This window comes from Hypanus sabinus, chromosome 11 (genome assembly GCF_030144855.1).
Source record: "Hypanus sabinus isolate sHypSab1 chromosome 11, sHypSab1.hap1, whole genome shotgun sequence".
Taxonomy (NCBI): Eukaryota; Metazoa; Chordata; class Chondrichthyes; order Myliobatiformes; family Dasyatidae; genus Hypanus; species Hypanus sabinus.
The window spans coordinates 55,868,961-55,888,940 of NC_082716.1; the positions used below are offsets into that span (position 1 = coordinate 55,868,961).

Below are 19,980 nucleotides of genomic sequence, written 5' to 3' on the forward strand. Positions count from 1 at the left end.
TTAAAATCATATTCCAGTTCTTTCTTAGAGAGACTTTTGTCTTTGAAATAAGAAAGGTCTCACTCCTGAGTATGAACTGGAAAACAATTTTAAACAAGGTGGGGCAGTGGAATACTGATAAAACTGATTTCTTCTGCGCGCGCGCTCTCTCTCCCCCCCTCCCCCCCTCCCCCCCTCCCCCCTCCCCCCTCCCCCCTCCCCCCTCCCCCCTCCCCCCTCCCCCCTCCCCCCTCCCCCCTCCCCCCTCCCCCCTCCCCCCCTCCCCCCTCCCCCCTCCCCCCTCCCCCCTCCCCCCCTCCCCCCTCCCCCCCCTCCCCCCCCTCCCCCCCTCCCCCCTCCCCCCCCTCCCCCCCTCCCCCCCTCCCCCCCTCCCCCCCTCCCCCCCTCCCCCCTCCCCCCCCTCCCCCCCTCCCCCCCTCCCCCCCTCCCCCCCTCCCCCCTCCCCCCCCTCCCCCCCTCCCCCTCTCCCCCTCTCCCCCTCTCCCCCTCTCCCCCTCTCCCCCTCTCCCCCTCTCCCCCCTCTCCCCCCTCTCCCCCCTCTCCCCCCTCTCCCCCCCTCTCCCCCTCTCCCCCTCTCCCCCCCTCCCCCCCTCTCCCCCCTCTCCCCCTCTCCCCCTCTCCCCCCCTCTCCCCCCCTCTCCCCCCTCTCCCCCCCTCTCCCCCCTCCCCCCCTCTCCCCCCCCTCCCCCCCTCTCCCCCCCTCTCCCCCCCTCTCCCCCCCTCTCCCCCCCTCTCCCCCCCTCTCCCCCCCTCTCCCCCCCTCTCCCCCCCTCTCCCCCCCTCTCCCCCCCTCTCCCCCCCTCTCCCCCCCTCTCCCCCCCTCTCCCCCCCTCTCCCCCCCTCTCCCCCCCTCTCCCCCCCTCTCCCCCCTCTCCCCCCTCTCCCCCCTCTCCCCCCTCTCCCCCCTCTCCCCCCTCTCCCCCCTCTCCCCCCTCTCCCCCCCTCTCTCCCCCCCTCTCTCCCCCCCCTCTCTCCCCCCCCTCTCTCCCCCCCCTCTCTCCCCCCCCTCTCTCCCCCCCTCTCTCCCCCCCCTCTCTCCCCCCCCCTCTCTCCCCCCCCTCTCTCCCCCCCCCTCTCTCCCCCCCCCTCTCTCCCCCCCCCTCTCTCCCCCCCCCTCTCTCCCCCCCCTCTCTCCCCCCCCCTCTCTCCCCCCCCCTCTCTCCCCCCCCTCTCTCCCCCCCCTCTCTCCCCCCCCTCTCTCCCCCCCCTCTCCCCCCCTCTCTCCCCCCCTCTCTCCCCCCCCTCTCTCCCCCCCCTCTCTCCCCCCCCTCTCTCCCCCCCCTCTCTCCCCCCCCTCTCTCCCCCCCCTCTCTCCCCCCCCTCTCTCCCCCCCCTCTCTCCCCCCCCTCTCTCCCCCCCCCTCTCTCCCCCCCCTCTCTCCCCCCCCCTCTCTCCCCCCCCTCTCTCCCCCCCCTCTCTCCCCCCCTCTCTCCCCCCCTCTCTCCCCCCCCTCTCTCCCCCCCCCTCTCTCCCCCCCCCCTCTCTCCCCCCCCCTCTCTCCCCCCCCCTCTCTCCCCCCCTCTCCCCCCCAACCAACAATGGTGTGACATTTGCAATTTTCCACTCTTGGAACCATTCCTGAATCTAGTGATTCTTGAAAGGTCTCTAATAATGCCTCCCTCTACAGAAACCTGGTGTAGAGTCCATCTGGTCCAGGTGACTTTTCTACCTTCAGATCTTTTGGCTTCCCAAGCACTTCTTCCTTAGTAATAACGATTCTCACCTCTGCCCCAACACTTAAATTTCTGGCATAGTGTTGGTGTCTCTCACAGTGAAGACTGACACAAAATATTCAATTAAGTTCATTGCCACGTCTTAGTCCCCCATTGCTTATATCTCCAGCATCGTTTTCCAGCAATCATGAACCTAGCCCAGCACATCACACAAAGCAATCCTCCATCCTTGGACTCTCTACACCACACGCTGTCGGAGCAGTGCTGCCAGGATAATCAGGGATAAGTCTCACACTTTTTGTCCCACTTCCCTCCGGGAGAAGGTTCAGGAGCATGAAGATATGTACGGCCAGATTTGGGACCAGCTTCTTTCCAACTGAGATAAGAATGCTGAACAGATCCTGTTTATATTCCAAATATCTGGACCTGACTTGCACTACCGTACTTTCCCTTTTCTATTTTCTAATTGTGATTTATAATTTAAATTTTATATTTCGATTTGTACTTAAGGGAGCGCAAAACGCAGGAACAAATATCACTGATTGTACACTTTATCAATTGTTTGGTGACATTAAAGTATTTGCATTGTATTGTATCCAATATCCACTTTTGCCTCTTTCACTCTTTTATAGATTTGGAAAAAAAACACTTGGTGTCATTATTATAGACTAGCTTATCTTCATATCTAATCTTTTCTCTCCTATTGTCTTCTGTTGATTTTTGAAAGCTTCTCACTTCTCTTAATTTTCCACTTTGCTATACTGTATGTCCTCTCTTGCTTTGTGGGAGAGTTTGGGCCTGTGCAATTCTTTTGTAGAAAGGTGCTTTAAAGAAGCTATTATCAATCTACAGTGAGAAGTTATTGAGATACTGTATGTCATTTGCAAGTGAATTGGGCAGGTGGATTTTCAGAACATTGTCTGGCATTGAGGTGTATATGGAAGAGGTTGTAGCACCATAATAGGAAATTGCTCAAGGAAAGACATTTTCAGAATTAAGTGATTTAAAAACGTGTACCCTCGCATGTCAGTGTTGTAACATCTTTCTCTCAGCATGTGCATGTAATTATAGAATACAGAATTTGCAATGGTCCTAAATGGAAAATTTAATCTGAAGATGCCTGATTTGTACCTTCTGCTAAATACGGGCATATTGTTAGCATGATTTTGGGTGACAGTTAATTTGGGAAATTGCAGGATCATTATGGTAAGTTGATAATGGTACTTTTCAAAAGCAGATACATTAAAAAGTGTTTAAATTGTAATATAGATAATGGCTTGTATGAATTGAGATATGGAAGAGATTGGCCATGGTACTGAATTTTTTGGAGAAAGACTTGGGTTGTGAGAATCTGGAAATATTTTGATTAAATAGTGTTACCCTACAATATATTGTATCAATATCAGGAAAATCTAAATGCAGTTTATAATTGAACTTGTGTATTGAATCCTCACTGATGTTTATTGCTCTCAGGGAAAATGAAGTAGAAGAAGTTAAAGAAGAAGGCCCAAAGGAAATGACTCTGGATGAGTGGAAAGCCATGCAAGATAAAGAACGGGCAAAAGCTGAGTTTAACATTCGCAAACCTAATGAGGGCTGTGATAGTAGTCAGTGGAAAAAGGGATTCGTTTTACGCAAGCCTAAAACTGAGGAGGTAGGCATGGCACGATTTGTATTGCAGAATTGAACTGTAATATAATTTTTTATGTTTAGTTGTAATCTATTTTTGGCATAGTTTTACTTCCTAGGGTAGATAGGTTTTTAGGAATTACACAGTAACTAAATTCTTTCCCATCTTTTTAAATTGTATATTGATATTTGTAAAATACTTCAGTGGTTTTTGAGCTTAATCATTTGTCATTGCTAACTATGTGTATTCAGATTTTTTTTTTGTGCATTTTATCTGCTAGAAGCGTTTTGAGAATGAAGATGTCCATACTTTGGAATATACGGTAATCCATTTGTATTTTTGTTCATTTGCACGCTTAAGATCATTGTCACAATCTAATTTGTATGTTACTTTGGTAATTTACATATTATGCAGTGACATGTTTGTTGTAAACACTATTGAGGCCTAAAGGAAATTGCCTGTTCTAATCTGTGCCATCAAAATGTTTATATTTCTTTAGTGTTGTAATTGTGCAGGAGGGAGTTTTGAATCAATGATGGAATTCTCTGGTGTACTTTATTTTAGGATCAACATCTAGAACATAATGAATGACTGGGTTCTTAACAAAGGGAACGCACTAGATATGGGCAGGCTTTGTTTGAAAATACTCATCTGGTAAAGCTTGTTGAAGCTTTATCATAGAAATGCTTATTCAAAGAAATTTATGGATGATCAGCATCATGTATCAAGGGGTCACAAATTTACTGCACAGTAGGCTAAATTCTGGGCAGTTTGCTTCATGAGTGGTTTTGATGAAGATAGCTTTTTAATTTTACTCAATTGAATCTGGAATGAAGGCTTGTAGTAGATGCAAAGTGACCACCTTGTATTGATGCTTGGTTTAACTTATTATGCCTTCCGTCACATATTCCGTTTGGAACATGAATTCCTTCAATTGAGGGCATTAATCCGAATGTCAGGATTGCTACAATCCATTTCATTGTCATCTTAAAAATGGGTTTTGTTATTCCACTTAGCTTTTTGAAAAAAAAGTACAGTTTTGAAGTTTTAAATTGTTTTCACAGACTTTGGTGCTTGATAACTGAGCTGACCCAAATCTTTGAAGTTCAAGTTAATGAGCTTACAGACTTTATTTTGAGGCCCTCTGATTAAGGTCGACTGTGGATATTTTGTTCTAGCTCTATACCTGATGCACAAGCCAGGGCATTATGATACAGAAGAGCAAGCTGTTGCCTGTGCAGAGGGCTTTTCCCCTCCATGCAGCTGATGAATCCAAAGGAGACCAGTACAGATTGGTACCAGCAGTGTCGCAGGAGTTGAAAATCACTGTTGAACTCGATGTAGGACAGCCTTAGGGACTCCAGGTCTCAATTTCCCCCCTCCCCTTCGGGTTTTACTCCTGAAGCTTTCTCCATGAGTGGGTATAGCCACAAGACACCAGAGATTTGAGATCACAGTTTTCCTTTGAGATGATCAGCCTGCCATGGCTGATGAGCCCCATCTGCCTGAAAATGGTTTTAAAGTGCCAGTAACCCACCTTTGCCTCCCCTGTAGTAGAAACTATTCCACTAGGTTTAGTAGATAGGCCACACATGAAGGCCAGGAGCTGGACTTGGTTGTCAAATGTAATTTGGCTCACCATTGGAGCATTAATAGGTAGTCAGAGCTTATCCCTTATCCCTGCTTATCCCTGGCTGTGGCAGCCTGATGACAACCGATTTTTATTTTGCATCAAGGCTCTTCCCATGAAATGTTGCATCTAGCTAACTTGATTGAGGTGTGTCTAATTTTGAAATGCAGTTAATATTAAAGTTCACATCAGTAGAGACAATTTATTTGTGCTTGGTTCTTAATCTTTATTAATGACCTTTTTGAAATGTAATTTGAAAATTCATGTTAATTTTCTATTTTGGATGTGGGGTATTGTTCCTCCCAGTTTGCATTTTTTAATATGAATGATAAAACTTGAGTTGATTGAAGTACATCTTAAAACAATGGGATTGTTTTGAAAAGCTATGTTTCTATAGCTTTTCTACAGTTTTGATTTTATCTTTTAAGCATTGAACTGTATTGCATATGCATTGTGCAAAATACATGGTTCACACATTAAAAAAGGCTTGCATTTCATTGATTTGCAGAATGACTGCTGTGAAGGTTTTGAATTTGAGCTAATCTTTTTTTTAAACGTAGGTTTCTGATGAATCTGCTCTGGACCATCACTTCCGCAAACCAGCAAATGATATAACCTCTCAGCTGGAGATCAATTTTGGTGATTTGGGCCGTCCTGGTCGTGGTGGCAGAGGCCGAGGTGGCCGTGGCCGTGGTGGAGCTGGCAGGAGCATTCGTGGAGTGAGACCAGATAAGGTATGAACAGCTGCACTGTGGTTTTAACAAGATTTTAACAAGATTGGAGTGTTAAAGAAAACATTGCCTGTAATAGCAAATAGCATCTATGATACTGTACATAAATAAATTGCTTGCTTGAACTGATACTTGTTGCGTACGCAGGAATAACCTGGCCGTGGTGTCTGTTCATGATTTGGTTGACCTTGCTAGAAAGCCTCCATTTGGGTATATCTTCAGACTGGAACAATAGTGGTTGCTTCCATAGTTTAACAAACTCGTCACAAGCTAGCTAGATTTATAAAAGAATGTTGATTTGTTGCATGAAAGATTATCCAGTATTATAATTCATGGTGCATTTCTCTATCCTGCTACATTTGGTTTGAAAAAAATGCAGAAGGAAGAAAGAGACTTGCATCGTTAACAATCTGTAGATACCATGGCTAAGAAAGAATGTCTAGTGCAGTTATTGTAATATCTAAGCTTCTTCAGCTTATGAAAGGTGCTACATCTTTTCTACCCTGTGAGCATCTCTACTTAAAAATTCTGCTCCACCCAGGGGAGAATAGTTGGAGTGAAATTATCTGTCTTTTAGCTTGTTAGAAGTCTTTGTAATAAGGATTAGCACCAGAAACATCTTGAGCACAAGTTCTTGGGCAGGCAGGTTGAATTTAATGGAATAAATCTTAAATTGCAGTGTAGTATTAACAGGTGCTCAATCTGTATCTAATGGATTTATGAAACTTTGGGCTGTTACTTATTTTTAAGGGACAGCTGAATTTTAAAATGTGGTTTAAATAAAACATGCAGTTTAATCATTTTCAAGTTAGAACTCATGAATTCCAAGAAATTATGGAGATGCATTTTGGTGTTTGGGGGGGGGGGGGGTTACAAAGAGAGAGAATGTCAACAGGGGACACAGGAATTTTGTTTCCTGGATGTATGTGCTCAAGTTTAGTCTGGCGGTGCAGATTGCAGAACTGGTAAGTGAGACAAGGATTTTTACTGGGTCCCTTGACATTTGTGCTAAGTATTAATGAATTGGATTTGAATGTAGGAGGTATTGTTAAGTTTGAAGATGACCTGGAAGTTAGTGGTGTGGTAGATAACAGGATTGTCTGTCTATACCATGATATTGATTAGTAAGAAGGGAGGTGCAATGTTAGGATTAAATTCCATCTTCCAAGTGCTAACTGATGCATTTGGAGGGTTAAAGGTAAGACAGACATAATGCTAGGGTGGTCAGGCCTTGGAGAGCCCTCTCAAATAGAAAAAGACCTTGGGTATGAATCCATTGATCCTGAAAGTGACTATATGGGTATGTAGGTTAAAGCATGCAGGATGCTTGACAGCCAACATTTGTGATTTAACTTTAAACATTCACTTTTAAGTATGAAGCTTATTACTATATGAATATATAGTGTAGTGTACTGCAATGAAATATTCACAAGTCTGTAAGGCATTGGGAATTTGAATGACTCAAAAGATGTTTTTCATTTCTGAAGCTAGTGTGTTGCACACCTATTTTTCAAATTTAGTGTTACTGATCGGCTTTTTTTTAAAAAAATTTTTGCAGTCAAGCATCTCTGTTCCAAATGTCGATGACCCAGAAGCTTTCCCGGCTCTGGCCTAAATGGAAGTCGTCAGCCTGGCCTGAAGTCCTCGGGAGGGCCCCCACTCTGTGAGGCTTGCATGCTGAAGGAACCCTTCTCAACCATATTAACAGGAAAAAAGAGAAAAAAAAGACTGTCATCCATACCATTCACACCTATGAACTGTTCACAAGGAGTTGTTGAAATGGACTTCTCTTGCTACACAGAAGCAACAAATATTGATAGCTGATTTTATATCCACAAAAATGGTAGCAGAGGGAAAATCTGTTTTCATAATAAATTTTCAGAAATTATGCATTCTTCATGAATTGATACTTTTTTTGTATTGCTGCTTAAATATGCATTTCCTATCTAAAAATATAGGTGTGAAGAGTGTGCATTATGAGTCCAATGAGGTGCTTATTTCAATACATTTAGAATCCTTTTGCCTTCAACAGATATTCACTCCGAGTGCAATTTGGTATGGTGTTGATCCATATTTCAACTGGTACAGTTGGTTTGGAGGAAATACAAGAATGGAAAAGATATGCGTCTCAAGAATGACATTTTTCTGGGAAATCCTTCATTGCAGCTTGACAATGCAATGGTTAGTTTTCCATAGCCGACCCCACTGTTTGAATTGTGGTGCATTCTGAAAGATTTTGAAATTATAGCTAATGGAACAGATAGATGTGATCAAAATGTTTACTACCAAATTGTTTTGCAGATAATAACTTTTCCTGTAAAGTCTTAACAGTGGTAAGTGCTGGTAAATATCAACATTAATTACTGCAGTATAGAAGAAGGTGGGTATAATACTTTACAGATCTTTGCCACCTCTTTCAATGAAGAAATTGCTTCATTTCACTATTCCCATTTTTCTCTTACCACTGAAGTAACTCCTCCGGATATTATCCAGCTGTACTTTGGAAGCTATTGTAATGTCTATACAGCCCTGTTGCACATAAGAGGTCTTGTTCACTCATGCCTTCTGAATCCCTTGGCTTATTTAGAAAACCTCACTGGACCGTACTTTTTTTTCCAAGAATGGTGGGATTCATGTTCCAAGACCTCTGCTAAGGAGTACTATTTAGGTACTGCTACATTAGTATGTCCAGGCCTTTTTGCTTTGACTTCTATTTAACATCTTCTGCCTGTCCTTCATGGTTGCTGAAAGAAGACTAGCCACACTCTACAGTAGTCTATGTTGTCCACTAATTTTTAAGGCACTGAATCTATAATCTCAATTTGCTGAGCCACCTCAATGCTGTGTATTTTTTTTTAGTATTATGGCAAGCCCGAATTACTGGAAATGGAGATTTTCAACGAAGTGCTACATTGGAAACCTAGCTTTTATTTGGTTTCTAAAGTTCTAATGTTTCTGAAATGTTATCAAAAAATGAGATACCATTGTCAGTTGGTAAAATACCACATTTCATGTTTTTGATATTTGCAAATGCCAAGTTTGAATATACACATCTTAATATTGTATAGGTTTAACATTGCACTGGTAAGCTTAAATGGATGTTGACAGCAAATTGCTAGTTTTTTAAAATCCCAAGAACACTTGAGACACAGGTAACGTGTTAAAAGAAGTTAATGTTTGTCATTGGGTAGTAGTGAAAGCATTTGTGAATTATGTTACAGTTTGGGTACAGCGGGAAGATGTTTTGCATTGCTTAGTAGTTTTTAATGTCACTTCACATGGTTGTTGTTTTTTCTGACCTTTGAGTATTCAGATGATGGGATAGATACTTCCTGTTCCCTGTCTTGTTTTCTCACAGGAGGTGAGGTGCAAAGTTTTCGTGTTGATAAAAGTTGTTAGGGTATATATTGGAGAGAATCTGCAGATGCTGGAAACCAAAACAACACACAAAATGCTGGAGAACTCAGCAGGCCAGGCGGCACCTATGGGGAATCAAACACATTGTTGACGTTTTAGGCCAAGCCCTGCCAGTCCTGCTGAAGGGTCTCGGCTTGAAGCGTCGACAGTACTTTTCTCCATAGATGCTGCCTTGCCTGCTGAATTCCTCCAGCATTTTGTGTGTGTTGTGGGGAATATACTGATCTGAGTTGATCCACAGTTGGGAAAGTTTTGTTCCTGTTGATATTTTGAAAAATCTAATTTTACCCTTGCTTAGTGCATCAAACTGTTCTTTTACAGAACAGTTTGCTTTACAATGTTACAATGGATTTCATTTTGCAATAATCTTAATATCCTCATACACATTGATACCTTTGGAGATTATCTAGACACCTTAGAAGCATTAATAATCATGAAATTCTTCATTTACCATTTCCACTTCCAAGATTTATCAATTAGTATTGAGTCTTACTTAACAGAATTGCTGTAAGGTAGTCTAAAGATGGATTTTTACTGACATCTACATCAAAGTTGCAGTTGTATGTATTTAGAATTGCTGTTTGCAAAACTACAGACATGGACAAATTGGCTGTATGGAGTTTATCCTTATGATAAATAAGGAATGTTTTCACAATTAATATTTTTATATAATATCCCAATACATGAACTTCACAATTAAATGTATGCTTCTGGGATGACTTGTGCTTTGGTATTGAATGAATCACAATAAGTACAGGTTTGGATGCAGTTCATTACTTGAAGATGTAGTCTGATGTACTACTAAATTAGGACAAGAAACATATTCTCTATGCCCAGGGTAAGGGAAACTGATTTGAGATCCTGTCACCTTGCTTTAATTAGCTGCAGGTTAAAGGCAGCATGATACTTGTAAACCTGTTTTTTAAGTTTAAAAAGAAGTCAATAGAGAGTACGTACTGTAAAATAAAAGCAGAAAATATCAGAGTTTAAAGCTATAATGAAGGGCCATGAACCTGAGCTTTCCAAGGATTTAACTGGTTTGCTGAGTAACCCATGCTCTTTCCTGTTTTTGAAAACTATATATCTGCATTTAATGACCCCCCCTTTGCCATTAAAACGGCATCAGTTCTCAATGTACAATGTTTTGCAATTTTGGCAGGTTGTTACAAGCATTTGGAGACTGGCCGTCTCGCTTACGTCTCTCTAGGTAATCCCAGCCAGCATATTGACATGGCTCTGTAGAGGTCATACCATTTGTTGCAGAACTCACTGTTTTCACTGAAGATACTTTATAACCTTGGGGTCATTGTTCTGCTGATTGATAATGCGTAATTAATGAGAAACTGCTTGTACTCTTCAGCAATGAGAATTCCATTAATTCTGACCAGATCACCAATTCCACTGGCAGAAATGCAGTTCCAAATCTGCAGGGAATCTCTGTAGTGCTTCACTGTTGTCTGCAGATTCATCCATATTGCATTCTCCAGCTGTTGCATGGACAAACTGCCTCCTGTTTGAGCCAAAAATGTCAAAGATTCCAAAGCACTTGCTGCCAATGTTCAGCACCCCATTCTTGTGTTTTTGTACATAGGCAAGTCGCTTGGTTTTGTTTCACTTTGGAGGAATGGCTTTTTTTGCAACAACTCTTCCATGAAGACTGCTTTTGACAAAAATCTGGATTGTAAAGGGATTACTTGGGTTTCAGTAGCATCTTTGAGTTCAGTGCTGGACTTCTGATTTAAAAGGGACATCAGTTTGATGTATCTCTTGTCTGCTACACTGCGTTTCCATGGGCAGCCACTGTGTTTCCTGTTTGTATTTCTTCAGAAGAACTTGGACAGCACAACTTGAAACTCCTGTCTATTGCAACAGTTTTGCTTGTGAGAGACCTTGCTGATGCAGGGTGACCACCTTGTGTCTTGTCTATATTTACTCTTGCCATGGTGTAAGAATTGATGATATGAAGGTTAAATTCAGTTCTGCCATACCTTTGTTTTTTGTTTGCCTGTTTTGATTCCTTTACACTGTTTCTGGTTCAGTTACTTAGTTTGGTTCATTCAACTCATGTCATTGATCATTAACACCTGTTTGTTTAATCCTGCACTGGGCTATATATATACCTACAGAGTAATCAAGTTTTTATTTGAAATGTCTATTACTCGATACTTCAACAAACTACAATATTTAATTTTTTTAAAATGTTAGTAACATTAAAATTCACTGTTTTCTGCTGACACTAAAGCAGAAGGCATAAAATATCAAACAAAACTTATATTAAAAATCTAGGGTGCCTAAGACTTGTGCTGAAGCATTGCAGTATTACACAAAACAAATCCACTTCTTTTCTACTTCAAGAATATTAACTACTATTCTAAGTGGTACCCTGTTTCCAACATTTCCCTCTCAATAGATTTCATAATTTTTAAATACTGAGGGTTTTTAAACTCTTAATAGGAATGACATATCCTTAAGAGTGCATCATTTCACTTCACTATTTTTCTGTCCCTTTTTCTGTATTGTGATTATCAATTGTCTTCCTCCACTGCCTCATTCAGTTTGGATGCAGTGTTACTGGTCTTGATTATTTTGGCAGACTGTATCACAAAGATTTTCTCTTGGGAGACTACCTCATCCACAGTAGAATTTTGGCTACTCTTTATACTAAGCAACAACACTTGCTAAATGTGCCATTCTCCAGCTTTGTACCACCTTAAACCTACTATTCAAAATTAAATTTGTGCTTAACTTCCTACAGCTAAATGTGAGACTAATGCTAAAACATCTAGAAGATGACTATATTCTAACCATTATGTTTCTCTAACTGGGTACCATCTCTGGGTGAACCAAAGTTCCCAACCTTATTGTTTGACTGTATGTTTCTTTGCAAACATTGCCCATTTTATGAAAACTACCTCAACCCATCTACTGGTGGGCATCACTTCCTGATTTTACGCGATATTAGCCTGATTCTCTGTCTTGTGTTATCTGGCTTAACCTCCCACTGTCATTACTCTGTTGCTGCGTCTCAAATTTTAAATACTTGGTGTTTGGAAAATTGGAAACAAGGTTATAATATGGATATATTTATTGCATATCATTGTATAAAACTTCCAATGCTTTCTTGGTTCCAACTCCACCATACATTCTCTGCTTGGCTTCTGTCCCAGTGGAGTTGTCCTCAGGATGTTTATATTTTCAACAAAACCATGACTATCTTGTTTTTTTAAAAAACAGTATAATATGCTATTCTTTGATTTTACAATATATCTGAGTTGCTGGTGGGAACCTGGAATAATCACATCTGTGTATAAAATAAAACAACTAGAATTAGCTATAAGTTTTCAATCATGCATTAGAGGTAAAGCTGCACAAACTATTTTCATGTTCTCCTGTCTACCATTCCTAGTTGGTAAACCTGCTTTTTAGAACTTGGCTGATTGGCATTTTTTCAAATGAGAAAATCTGCAGATGCTGGAAAACTGAGAAACACACAAAATACTGGAGGAACTGAGCAGGCCAGGCAGCATCTATGGAAATAAATACAGTCGATGTTTTGGGCAGGAAGGGGTTTGACCTTGAATGCTGACTGTACTCTTTTCCATAGATGCTGTTTGGCTGCTGAGTTTCTCCAGCATTTTGTGTGTGTGTGTGTTGCTTGGCATTTTCTATTGGCTTATTTGTCTGACTTTGGTAATCCTTAATTTTCACCAGCTAGTATGTTTTCCAGTGGAATGGAGCCAAGAAGTAGCCAAGAAGGTTTAACTGGACCTTTTGTATAATTGCAATCTACTTGTTTTTGTTTGTCTATTTTAATATTGGCCTTTTATATAGGACATTTGTATATACCCTCTAAAATTGGTGAATAATCAATATGTAGAGTTCAATAAATGCTCAGTTCCCAATTTCACATTATGTAATGTTATGTATGTTGGGTCCAGGGATGGATGACCTTGTTTATCTCCATTTTAAGCCTCCATCTACTGTTTTTTTTGCCATTTCAGTCTTTCTCCCAGATTTTAATTAGGAAGTGGTTGCAAAGCACCTGTGCAGATATCTGTTTTAGATATGTTGGATTATGTCAGTGCATGCAATGTATTTGTTACTTTTTGTTCCAGCTTTATATTTTAAAGCTGCTTTGTTTATACCGTGAAGAAAAGCATGGCGATTGTACTTAAGATGTGTATATTCTCCACAGTAACACAATGAAAAGCTTACTGAAAAGCAATCCTTGCTAAGGAAAGCTGATTTAATTTACACTCAAAGGGTTTGATTTATTTAGTTATTTGAATATCATAACTATGACGACCAATTACATTACCAATTGTTGGATCAAGTAACTAAATTTCAGCATAAATAAGCAAATTATTTTACAAATTTTTATTGCATATATTGCAGAATGAACTAACAAATGGATATCTTAGTGTCCCTTCGTAATTCTAAAAGTCAGAATGATGGACTGACTTATGTTGGAAATTCCTAGAAACATTTGAGTTACCGAGGTAAATATAAATATTTTGGAATGTTTTTGCTAGCAGTCCTGTATTTACAACACATCCCTTGTCTAGGATATAAACAATCAACATGGAAAGGCAAATAGGGGTTTCATGTAGGTAAGATCAAGTGGGCATGACTAGTTCCTCCTGGAATTGTGGAATCTTGGCACGACTTCCACGCAATGTACCTGATTGGTCCCTTAATGACAATAATGAACAAATTGGGCTTTTGCAATAAACTAACGTGTGGTGCTTTCTGCTGCTTGCCCACAAATTGCCAAATTAATTTTCATGATTATTATCAAGTACCATAATTGGAAGTGTACCTTAAATGATAAATACAAATGTTGGTAAATTATTAAAAATAAACTAGTTTTTAGTGATAACATATTGTTGGAATTTCAGTGAAGAATGTAGCCTCTGGCAGGAAGGAGGAGAAAAGGCAAGATTTGGACTTGAATCTCAATTACAGGTGGTTTCAGTCCTGGAAGAATGCAACAAGGTGAGGTAGGTGAAGGAAAAGGGAAAGAAATGGAGGCATCTAAAAATGTCTTTGTATTAAAAAACATTGTTATTAAACATGGCCAATAATACACTGTACCAATTAAAACTGACTTGGGGTTACTGTGCCTTGTGGCTCGAAAGCTGAATTGCAAGAGCAGTGTGAAGGAACGTGAAGCCTATGATACTTAGTTTTGGTGGACTGACATCTCTGACACTTCAATCAGCAATAAAATAAATCAAACACTGTTAACAGGTCACAAGTTGATCTTTAGTTTTGAAATTGCTTTTTTGAATCTTAGTTCCATTATGTGTAGTGACAGTTGTGTATTGCTTCCTTACTTTGAAAATACTTTCAATTGTTGGTCACTAACGGTCATTAAATAAATTAATGAAAAGTTGTGGCAAATAATGACAGCAAAAGGGATATAAATGGAGTGCGTTTGATTTAATTGAACTGTATCATTGACATTTCCGGTGAAATAAAGTTTGACTTTTTCTTGGACAGTACTTTCTAAGACACCAATTTTGAAGATTTTCTCAAGGGGTAGTAGACAAACATGGGTGCAATGGAAATCTAAGAGGATATAAATGCAAGCCCTTGCAAATAGTATTAGATAGTTATAAAATATATCATGCATTAATGTTAAACGTTAAGATTTATTGAAATCTATATGCACTGACTTCAGTCAATATGCATTTGTAGCATTAGTGTTTATTTGGAAGAACTATAGCCTAAATTTTGGATGATGGCAGGCAGAGGGGCAAAATGAGCAGATTGTATTTTTAAGGTAAAGAGTAACATCAATTTAAATTTGTTGTGATTGGGTTTAAATTTTCAGAATTTTATGCAGATGGATTGAGAGCACGTGACTGGTTTAGCAATTCAGAGATTTTGGCTGAACTGGAAGACAAAAAGAAGCAAATTAGAATAGAAGTGAAATATGATGGAGACAGTGGAGACTGACTTCAGACCTAACAAAACTAACTTTCAAGATCCCTGCTGCTTTAAATTCACACATCCAATCAGCCTTTGAATCTTTGGCTCCTACAATGCTCCATTGAACTAAAGTTGGAGTAACACCACGATTTTCTGTCTTGAGGACCTGGCAATTTCTGACATTGTTTTCTCAATAATATTTTTAATGCCTCTTATACCATTTTATTAAGCAGCTGCCTTGCCATCTGTCACCACCACCTTGGGCAGTATCTCTTCTGGTCTCCTGTCATGGACAATGTACTTTCAGCTCTTTTTCATGTCTAACAAACTTTTAATTTTGTATAACTTATTATAAATTACTATAGTTTGCATTTAGACAGGCAACATAAAAAATTTTTACTCCATGTATATGAAGGATGTAAGAAGCGTCCTGATGAAGGGTCTTGGCCCGAAATGTCGACAGTGCTTCTCCTATAGATGCTGCCTGTGGCCTGCTGTGTTCCACCAGCATTTTGTGTGTGTTGTTGTTACAACTTCTAATCTGTTGGTTTACAATCAGTGAAGTCCAACTAATTTGCATACTTAAAAGTTGCTTCAGTTTGAATTCTTAAATCCTTGGAAATGTATCCATAATTTCATCAAGTATCTATCTCATTTAAAACAAATGTAATGCAATCGTTTTAAGTTGGATATATGTTGGATAACCACAGCAGCCTGCATCAGTTCGTGTTTTTCCCCATGCAGCCACAAAGCCTTCAGTTGCAAGTTAAAAATCATACCTCTTCTGCTGCTAGCTAGCTTGAAATAATCTTACTGGATAAAATTAAATTCTTTCTTTAGTTGGCCCCAGCTAATTTAACATTGCAAATCAGAAGATTCATTTCAAGTCCCACATCAGCACTGAATTTGTTCAATATAGATTGGGTGTCAGCTGCAATCCTGACTTTCAAACAAAAAAAAAGTTAAGCTTGTGTGAGTGGTTAGGTCTTGAATTAAGATGGTAAGTGTTTCCAGTAATACAACCCAGCAGCTTTAAGCCAGTTATGATTTATTTCCAAAATATGACATTTGGCTTCAGAATGCTATAAAATGGGCACTTGCCTTAATTGTATAGTTTTCCTTGCCTTTTTAGATAATTGATATCACACATTCTCAATATTTCACCTGAATGGCCATTTGTTTTTAGCCATGATATTGCTGATGCTATTTATTTGCAGGAGAATCAAAACTGACTCTAAACTTAAATGTCAATCACATTATTAGTAACGTCATACTCCTTGGATACTCTTACTATCTGGGTATCAAATATAGCACCTTCCCAGTTTGTATAGCACAGTATCACCAATGGATTTAATGATTATATAAAGTGCCCCTTTTAAGGGCTGGACCTGGCCTGCAACCTAGAATCACTTAATCAGTCCAGATACAGAGAGCTGATACTAATGGTACTTCACCTTCATCAGACACCAATCTGCATGCTAATTCTTAGACAAGACAATATTAAGGTTTAAGTTCTGGTTCTGTTGTTAATGGTATTGACAAAATCTATCTTGTGGCACAAGAGTAAGCTATGCCATGGAGGAAAAAGTAACCTGTAAATGTTCCCATTTATCAGCATAGTAATTGTACAGTTTATCCAAAGTAAAAATGTCCAGCTTTCTCACAGTACATACAACTGATAGGAGACATGGCTATTCACTTGGATCCACCTATGGTTGTCAGTAATCCTCAATCCAGGCTAAGGCATAGGCAATTTATTTAGCAGGAAACAAGAAACAAACAAGATGTGCCCAAATGGTGAGCTGTAATACTTAACCTGATAATAGGCTGGAGTGTTCTCCAAATACTAGCTGTATGGATTAAGAAAATTATTCTACAATTGAACTACAGTCAATTCTCACCACATCTAATGTTAATTTCCCTTCGTAAGTGAGTTCCATTCTGGATAGTGATGGAAGAGGCATGAATGAAAAGCTGTTAACAAAATCTTGACTTGTCTCTGTAGTGTTGTCTGTAATATGTATAAAGTTGGAAGGTATGTATCCAATGCTTTGGTCTCTTGCAGAATTTATTGAATCTGTTAGTTGGTGATTAATTTCCCCAGAGGACAACTTTTCGATATATGAACAAGGGAGTTGGCATTTGTAATCCAGAATATCCACTTGACTGTTCCCTGGTGAAAGATCTTGGCTCAAATCCTCACTCTGTTGTGGCTGACTAGCCATGGGCTGAACATGGAATGTAGATAGCTGGCTGCTCTGATCTTGATTAACAGCCTCCATACCATTGCAGAGTTCCTGGACAGATGACGTTTCCTCCACTTGTAGAGTCTCGGGATCTTCATAAACTGAAGTCGTGTCAGCTTGGAAGTAAGGACAAGTTAAATCCAGATTGCCCTGTACCAAATAAAAAGCAGATTTGAGAATTATGAAACTTGCAAATATGTTTTGTTTATTTAAAACTAATATATTAGCTGCACCAGAATTGTTCAGTGTTCTAGATGTGGTCTTGGTAACACCTTATTGTTGCAGTAAGACTTATATTCATAAGGCCTATGTTCAGAGTTTATTAATTAGGTTGACTTAAAAAAGAAATTCCACAAAGTTGCTTTGACAATTTGGGTAATCTGCTTCCGTGCTGAACCAGGCATTAATAAACATTCAAAAACAACAAAGCTAAATGCACATTTAAAATTAAATCCAATAAATACTGTGCCTCTTAAGTGGTCATCTGCATTGAAATGTATGGCTTTGCCTGGATTTGTGCCAGGTTAAGTATACAGACTTCACAGCAGAACTGCTGGGAAATGGATTGAAGCAAGTCTGCTGTTGGAAGAGAATGCCCAATGATGAGTGAAGTTGAAGTGACAGTGGCACCACCTCAGAAATTCCAGGACTTCTAGTTGCACACACTGTCCTGCAGTAGTCAAGTGTGTGGCTAAATGCAGTATTTTGGGACCAGTGAGCTTTGGTTATATTTGTTTTAAGTAAGCTATTTTATATATAAAGGGACAGATCCAGTCCACAATTTGACTATTATTAGTGCCTCGTTGATTGGAATAAGTTAATGAGCGCAGGGCAATGGAGATAAACAGTGGTTTCAGTGATCGCCATAGTGGGTGATATTTCTCACCCCCCCCCCCCCCCCCCGGGGCACTGGGAGTTTTTAAGGGGGCAATAAAGAAAAAGGGTGTGGCGAGAGAGGGTGCTTGGAAGGAAGGGGGCAGCTGAGGGATTGGCTTAATTTAAGATGAATTTCTTAAGAATTTGATTTGCAGTGCCTCATGAATGATCATGTAATCCATCAAACTTTGACGTGCATTATAGTTGTTCAAAAGCAATGCAACATGTATTTGGCATAGCACAAGAAATTTGGAGTGACGAACTTGTTATATCCAGATATTACCTTTTACTACTGTATACAGTTGGCTTGTATGATTCCCATACTCTAATCATGCAGTGACACAGTTCCTGTGAATTACAGTATGGTATTCATGGGGTAAAGTTCAGAATCTGCTCTATCTTGGTGGCATTTCTCTAGCCCATGACATAATCGAGATACTGTTGCCCCACTTTTCCTCTGGCAGAGATGATTTTGCCTGACCTATGATGATATCATAACTTAATGAACGGTTGGGCTTAAGAACCACAGACCCCCGCTTTACGAGAGTTTGCTTTACGCCACCTTGTTTTCACAAAAGACCTGTTTTCGCTAACTGAAAGAAATCCAAAGAGAATTTTTGCTTTTACGAGAAAAGGCGCCCGCTTTAATCTTGTAAACACGAGGAAATCTGCAGATGCTGGAAATTCAAGCAACACACACAAATGTTGGTGGAACACAGCAGGCCAGGCAGCATCTATAAGGAGAAGCACTGTCGACGTTTCGTGCTGAGACCCTTTGCCTTGCGTTTACCCCAAGAAAGACTACCATGACCGTGAAGCCTTGCGCGGGCAGGTGTGTGCTCATGCGTGTACGTGCCGAATTTTTTCCCCCTCTACAAATCGGTTTTGGCTAAATCTGCCCGATTCTGATAAGTGAAACTACGCTCTATTAGGATATAGAGCATAGAAATATACAGCACATTACAGGCTCTTCGGCCCACAATATTGTAACCTGCTCCAGAAACTGCCTAGAATTTCCCTACGACATAGCCCTCTATTTTTCTACGTTCCATGTGCCTATCAAGGATTCTCTTAAAAGACCCTGTTGAATCCGTCTTTACCACCGTCGCTGGCTGTGCATTCCATGCACACATTGCTTTCTGTGGGGAAAAACTCACCCCGACATCCCTTCTGTACCTACTTCCAAGCACCTTAAAACTATACCCCTCATGTTATCCATTTCAGCCCTGGGAAAAGGCCTCTGGCTATCCAAAGGACCAATGCCTTCATCATCTTATACACCTCTATCAGCTCACCTCTCATCCTCCCTTGCTCCAAGGAGAAAAGGCCACGTTCACTCAACCTATTCATAAGGCATGCTCTCCAATCCAGGCAACATCCTTGTAAATCTCCTCTGCACTCTCTCTATAGTATCCACATACTTGCTGTAGTGAGATGACCAGAACTGAGCATAGTACTCCAAGCGGGGTCTAACCATGGTCTTACTTAGCTTTAACATTACCTCACGGGTCTTGAATTCAATCCCACAGTTGATGAAGTACATCACACCACACACCTTCTTAACAACAGTCAACCTGTGCAGCTGCTTTGAGTGTCCTATGGACGTGGCCCCCAAGATATTGCTGATCCCCCACACTACCAAGAATCTTGCCATTAATATTCTGTCTTCAAAATCGACCTGCCGAAATGGACCACTTCACACTTATCTGGGTTGAACTCCATCTGCCACTTCTCAGCCCAATTCTGCATCCTATCAATGTTGTGCTCTAACCTCTGACAACCCTCCAGACTACCCACAACACCCCCAACTTTCGTGTCATCAGCAAACTTACTAACACAGTCC

General features: G+C 40.6%; 2 protein-coding genes across 3 annotated transcripts in view; one reads left to right on the plus strand and one right to left on the minus strand.

The window, feature by feature from the left end:
- The window catches only part of LOC132401977 (SERPINE1 mRNA-binding protein 1-like), a 48,773-nt gene extending 34,193 nt beyond the window's left edge, over positions 1 to 14,580 (plus strand). For both annotated transcript variants that reach the window (XM_059984368.1, XM_059984369.1), the window contains exons 6-9: positions 3,147 to 3,327; positions 3,584 to 3,625; positions 5,494 to 5,667; positions 7,223 to 14,580. In XM_059984368.1, coding sequence (XP_059840351.1) covers positions 3,147 to 3,327; positions 3,584 to 3,625; positions 5,494 to 5,667; positions 7,223 to 7,279 — 454 coding nt within the window. In that variant the 3' untranslated portion in view covers positions 7,280 to 14,580. The remainder of the gene's footprint in view (positions 1 to 3,146; positions 3,328 to 3,583; positions 3,626 to 5,493; positions 5,668 to 7,222) is intronic.
- Positions 14,581 to 16,883: 2,303 nt separating this feature from the next.
- The window catches only part of il12rb2 (interleukin 12 receptor, beta 2a), a 74,181-nt gene continuing 71,084 nt past the window's right edge, over positions 16,884 to 19,980 (minus strand). The window contains exon 16 of the mRNA XM_059983519.1: positions 16,884 to 17,411. Coding sequence (XP_059839502.1) covers positions 16,884 to 17,411 — 528 coding nt within the window. The remainder of the gene's footprint in view (positions 17,412 to 19,980) is intronic.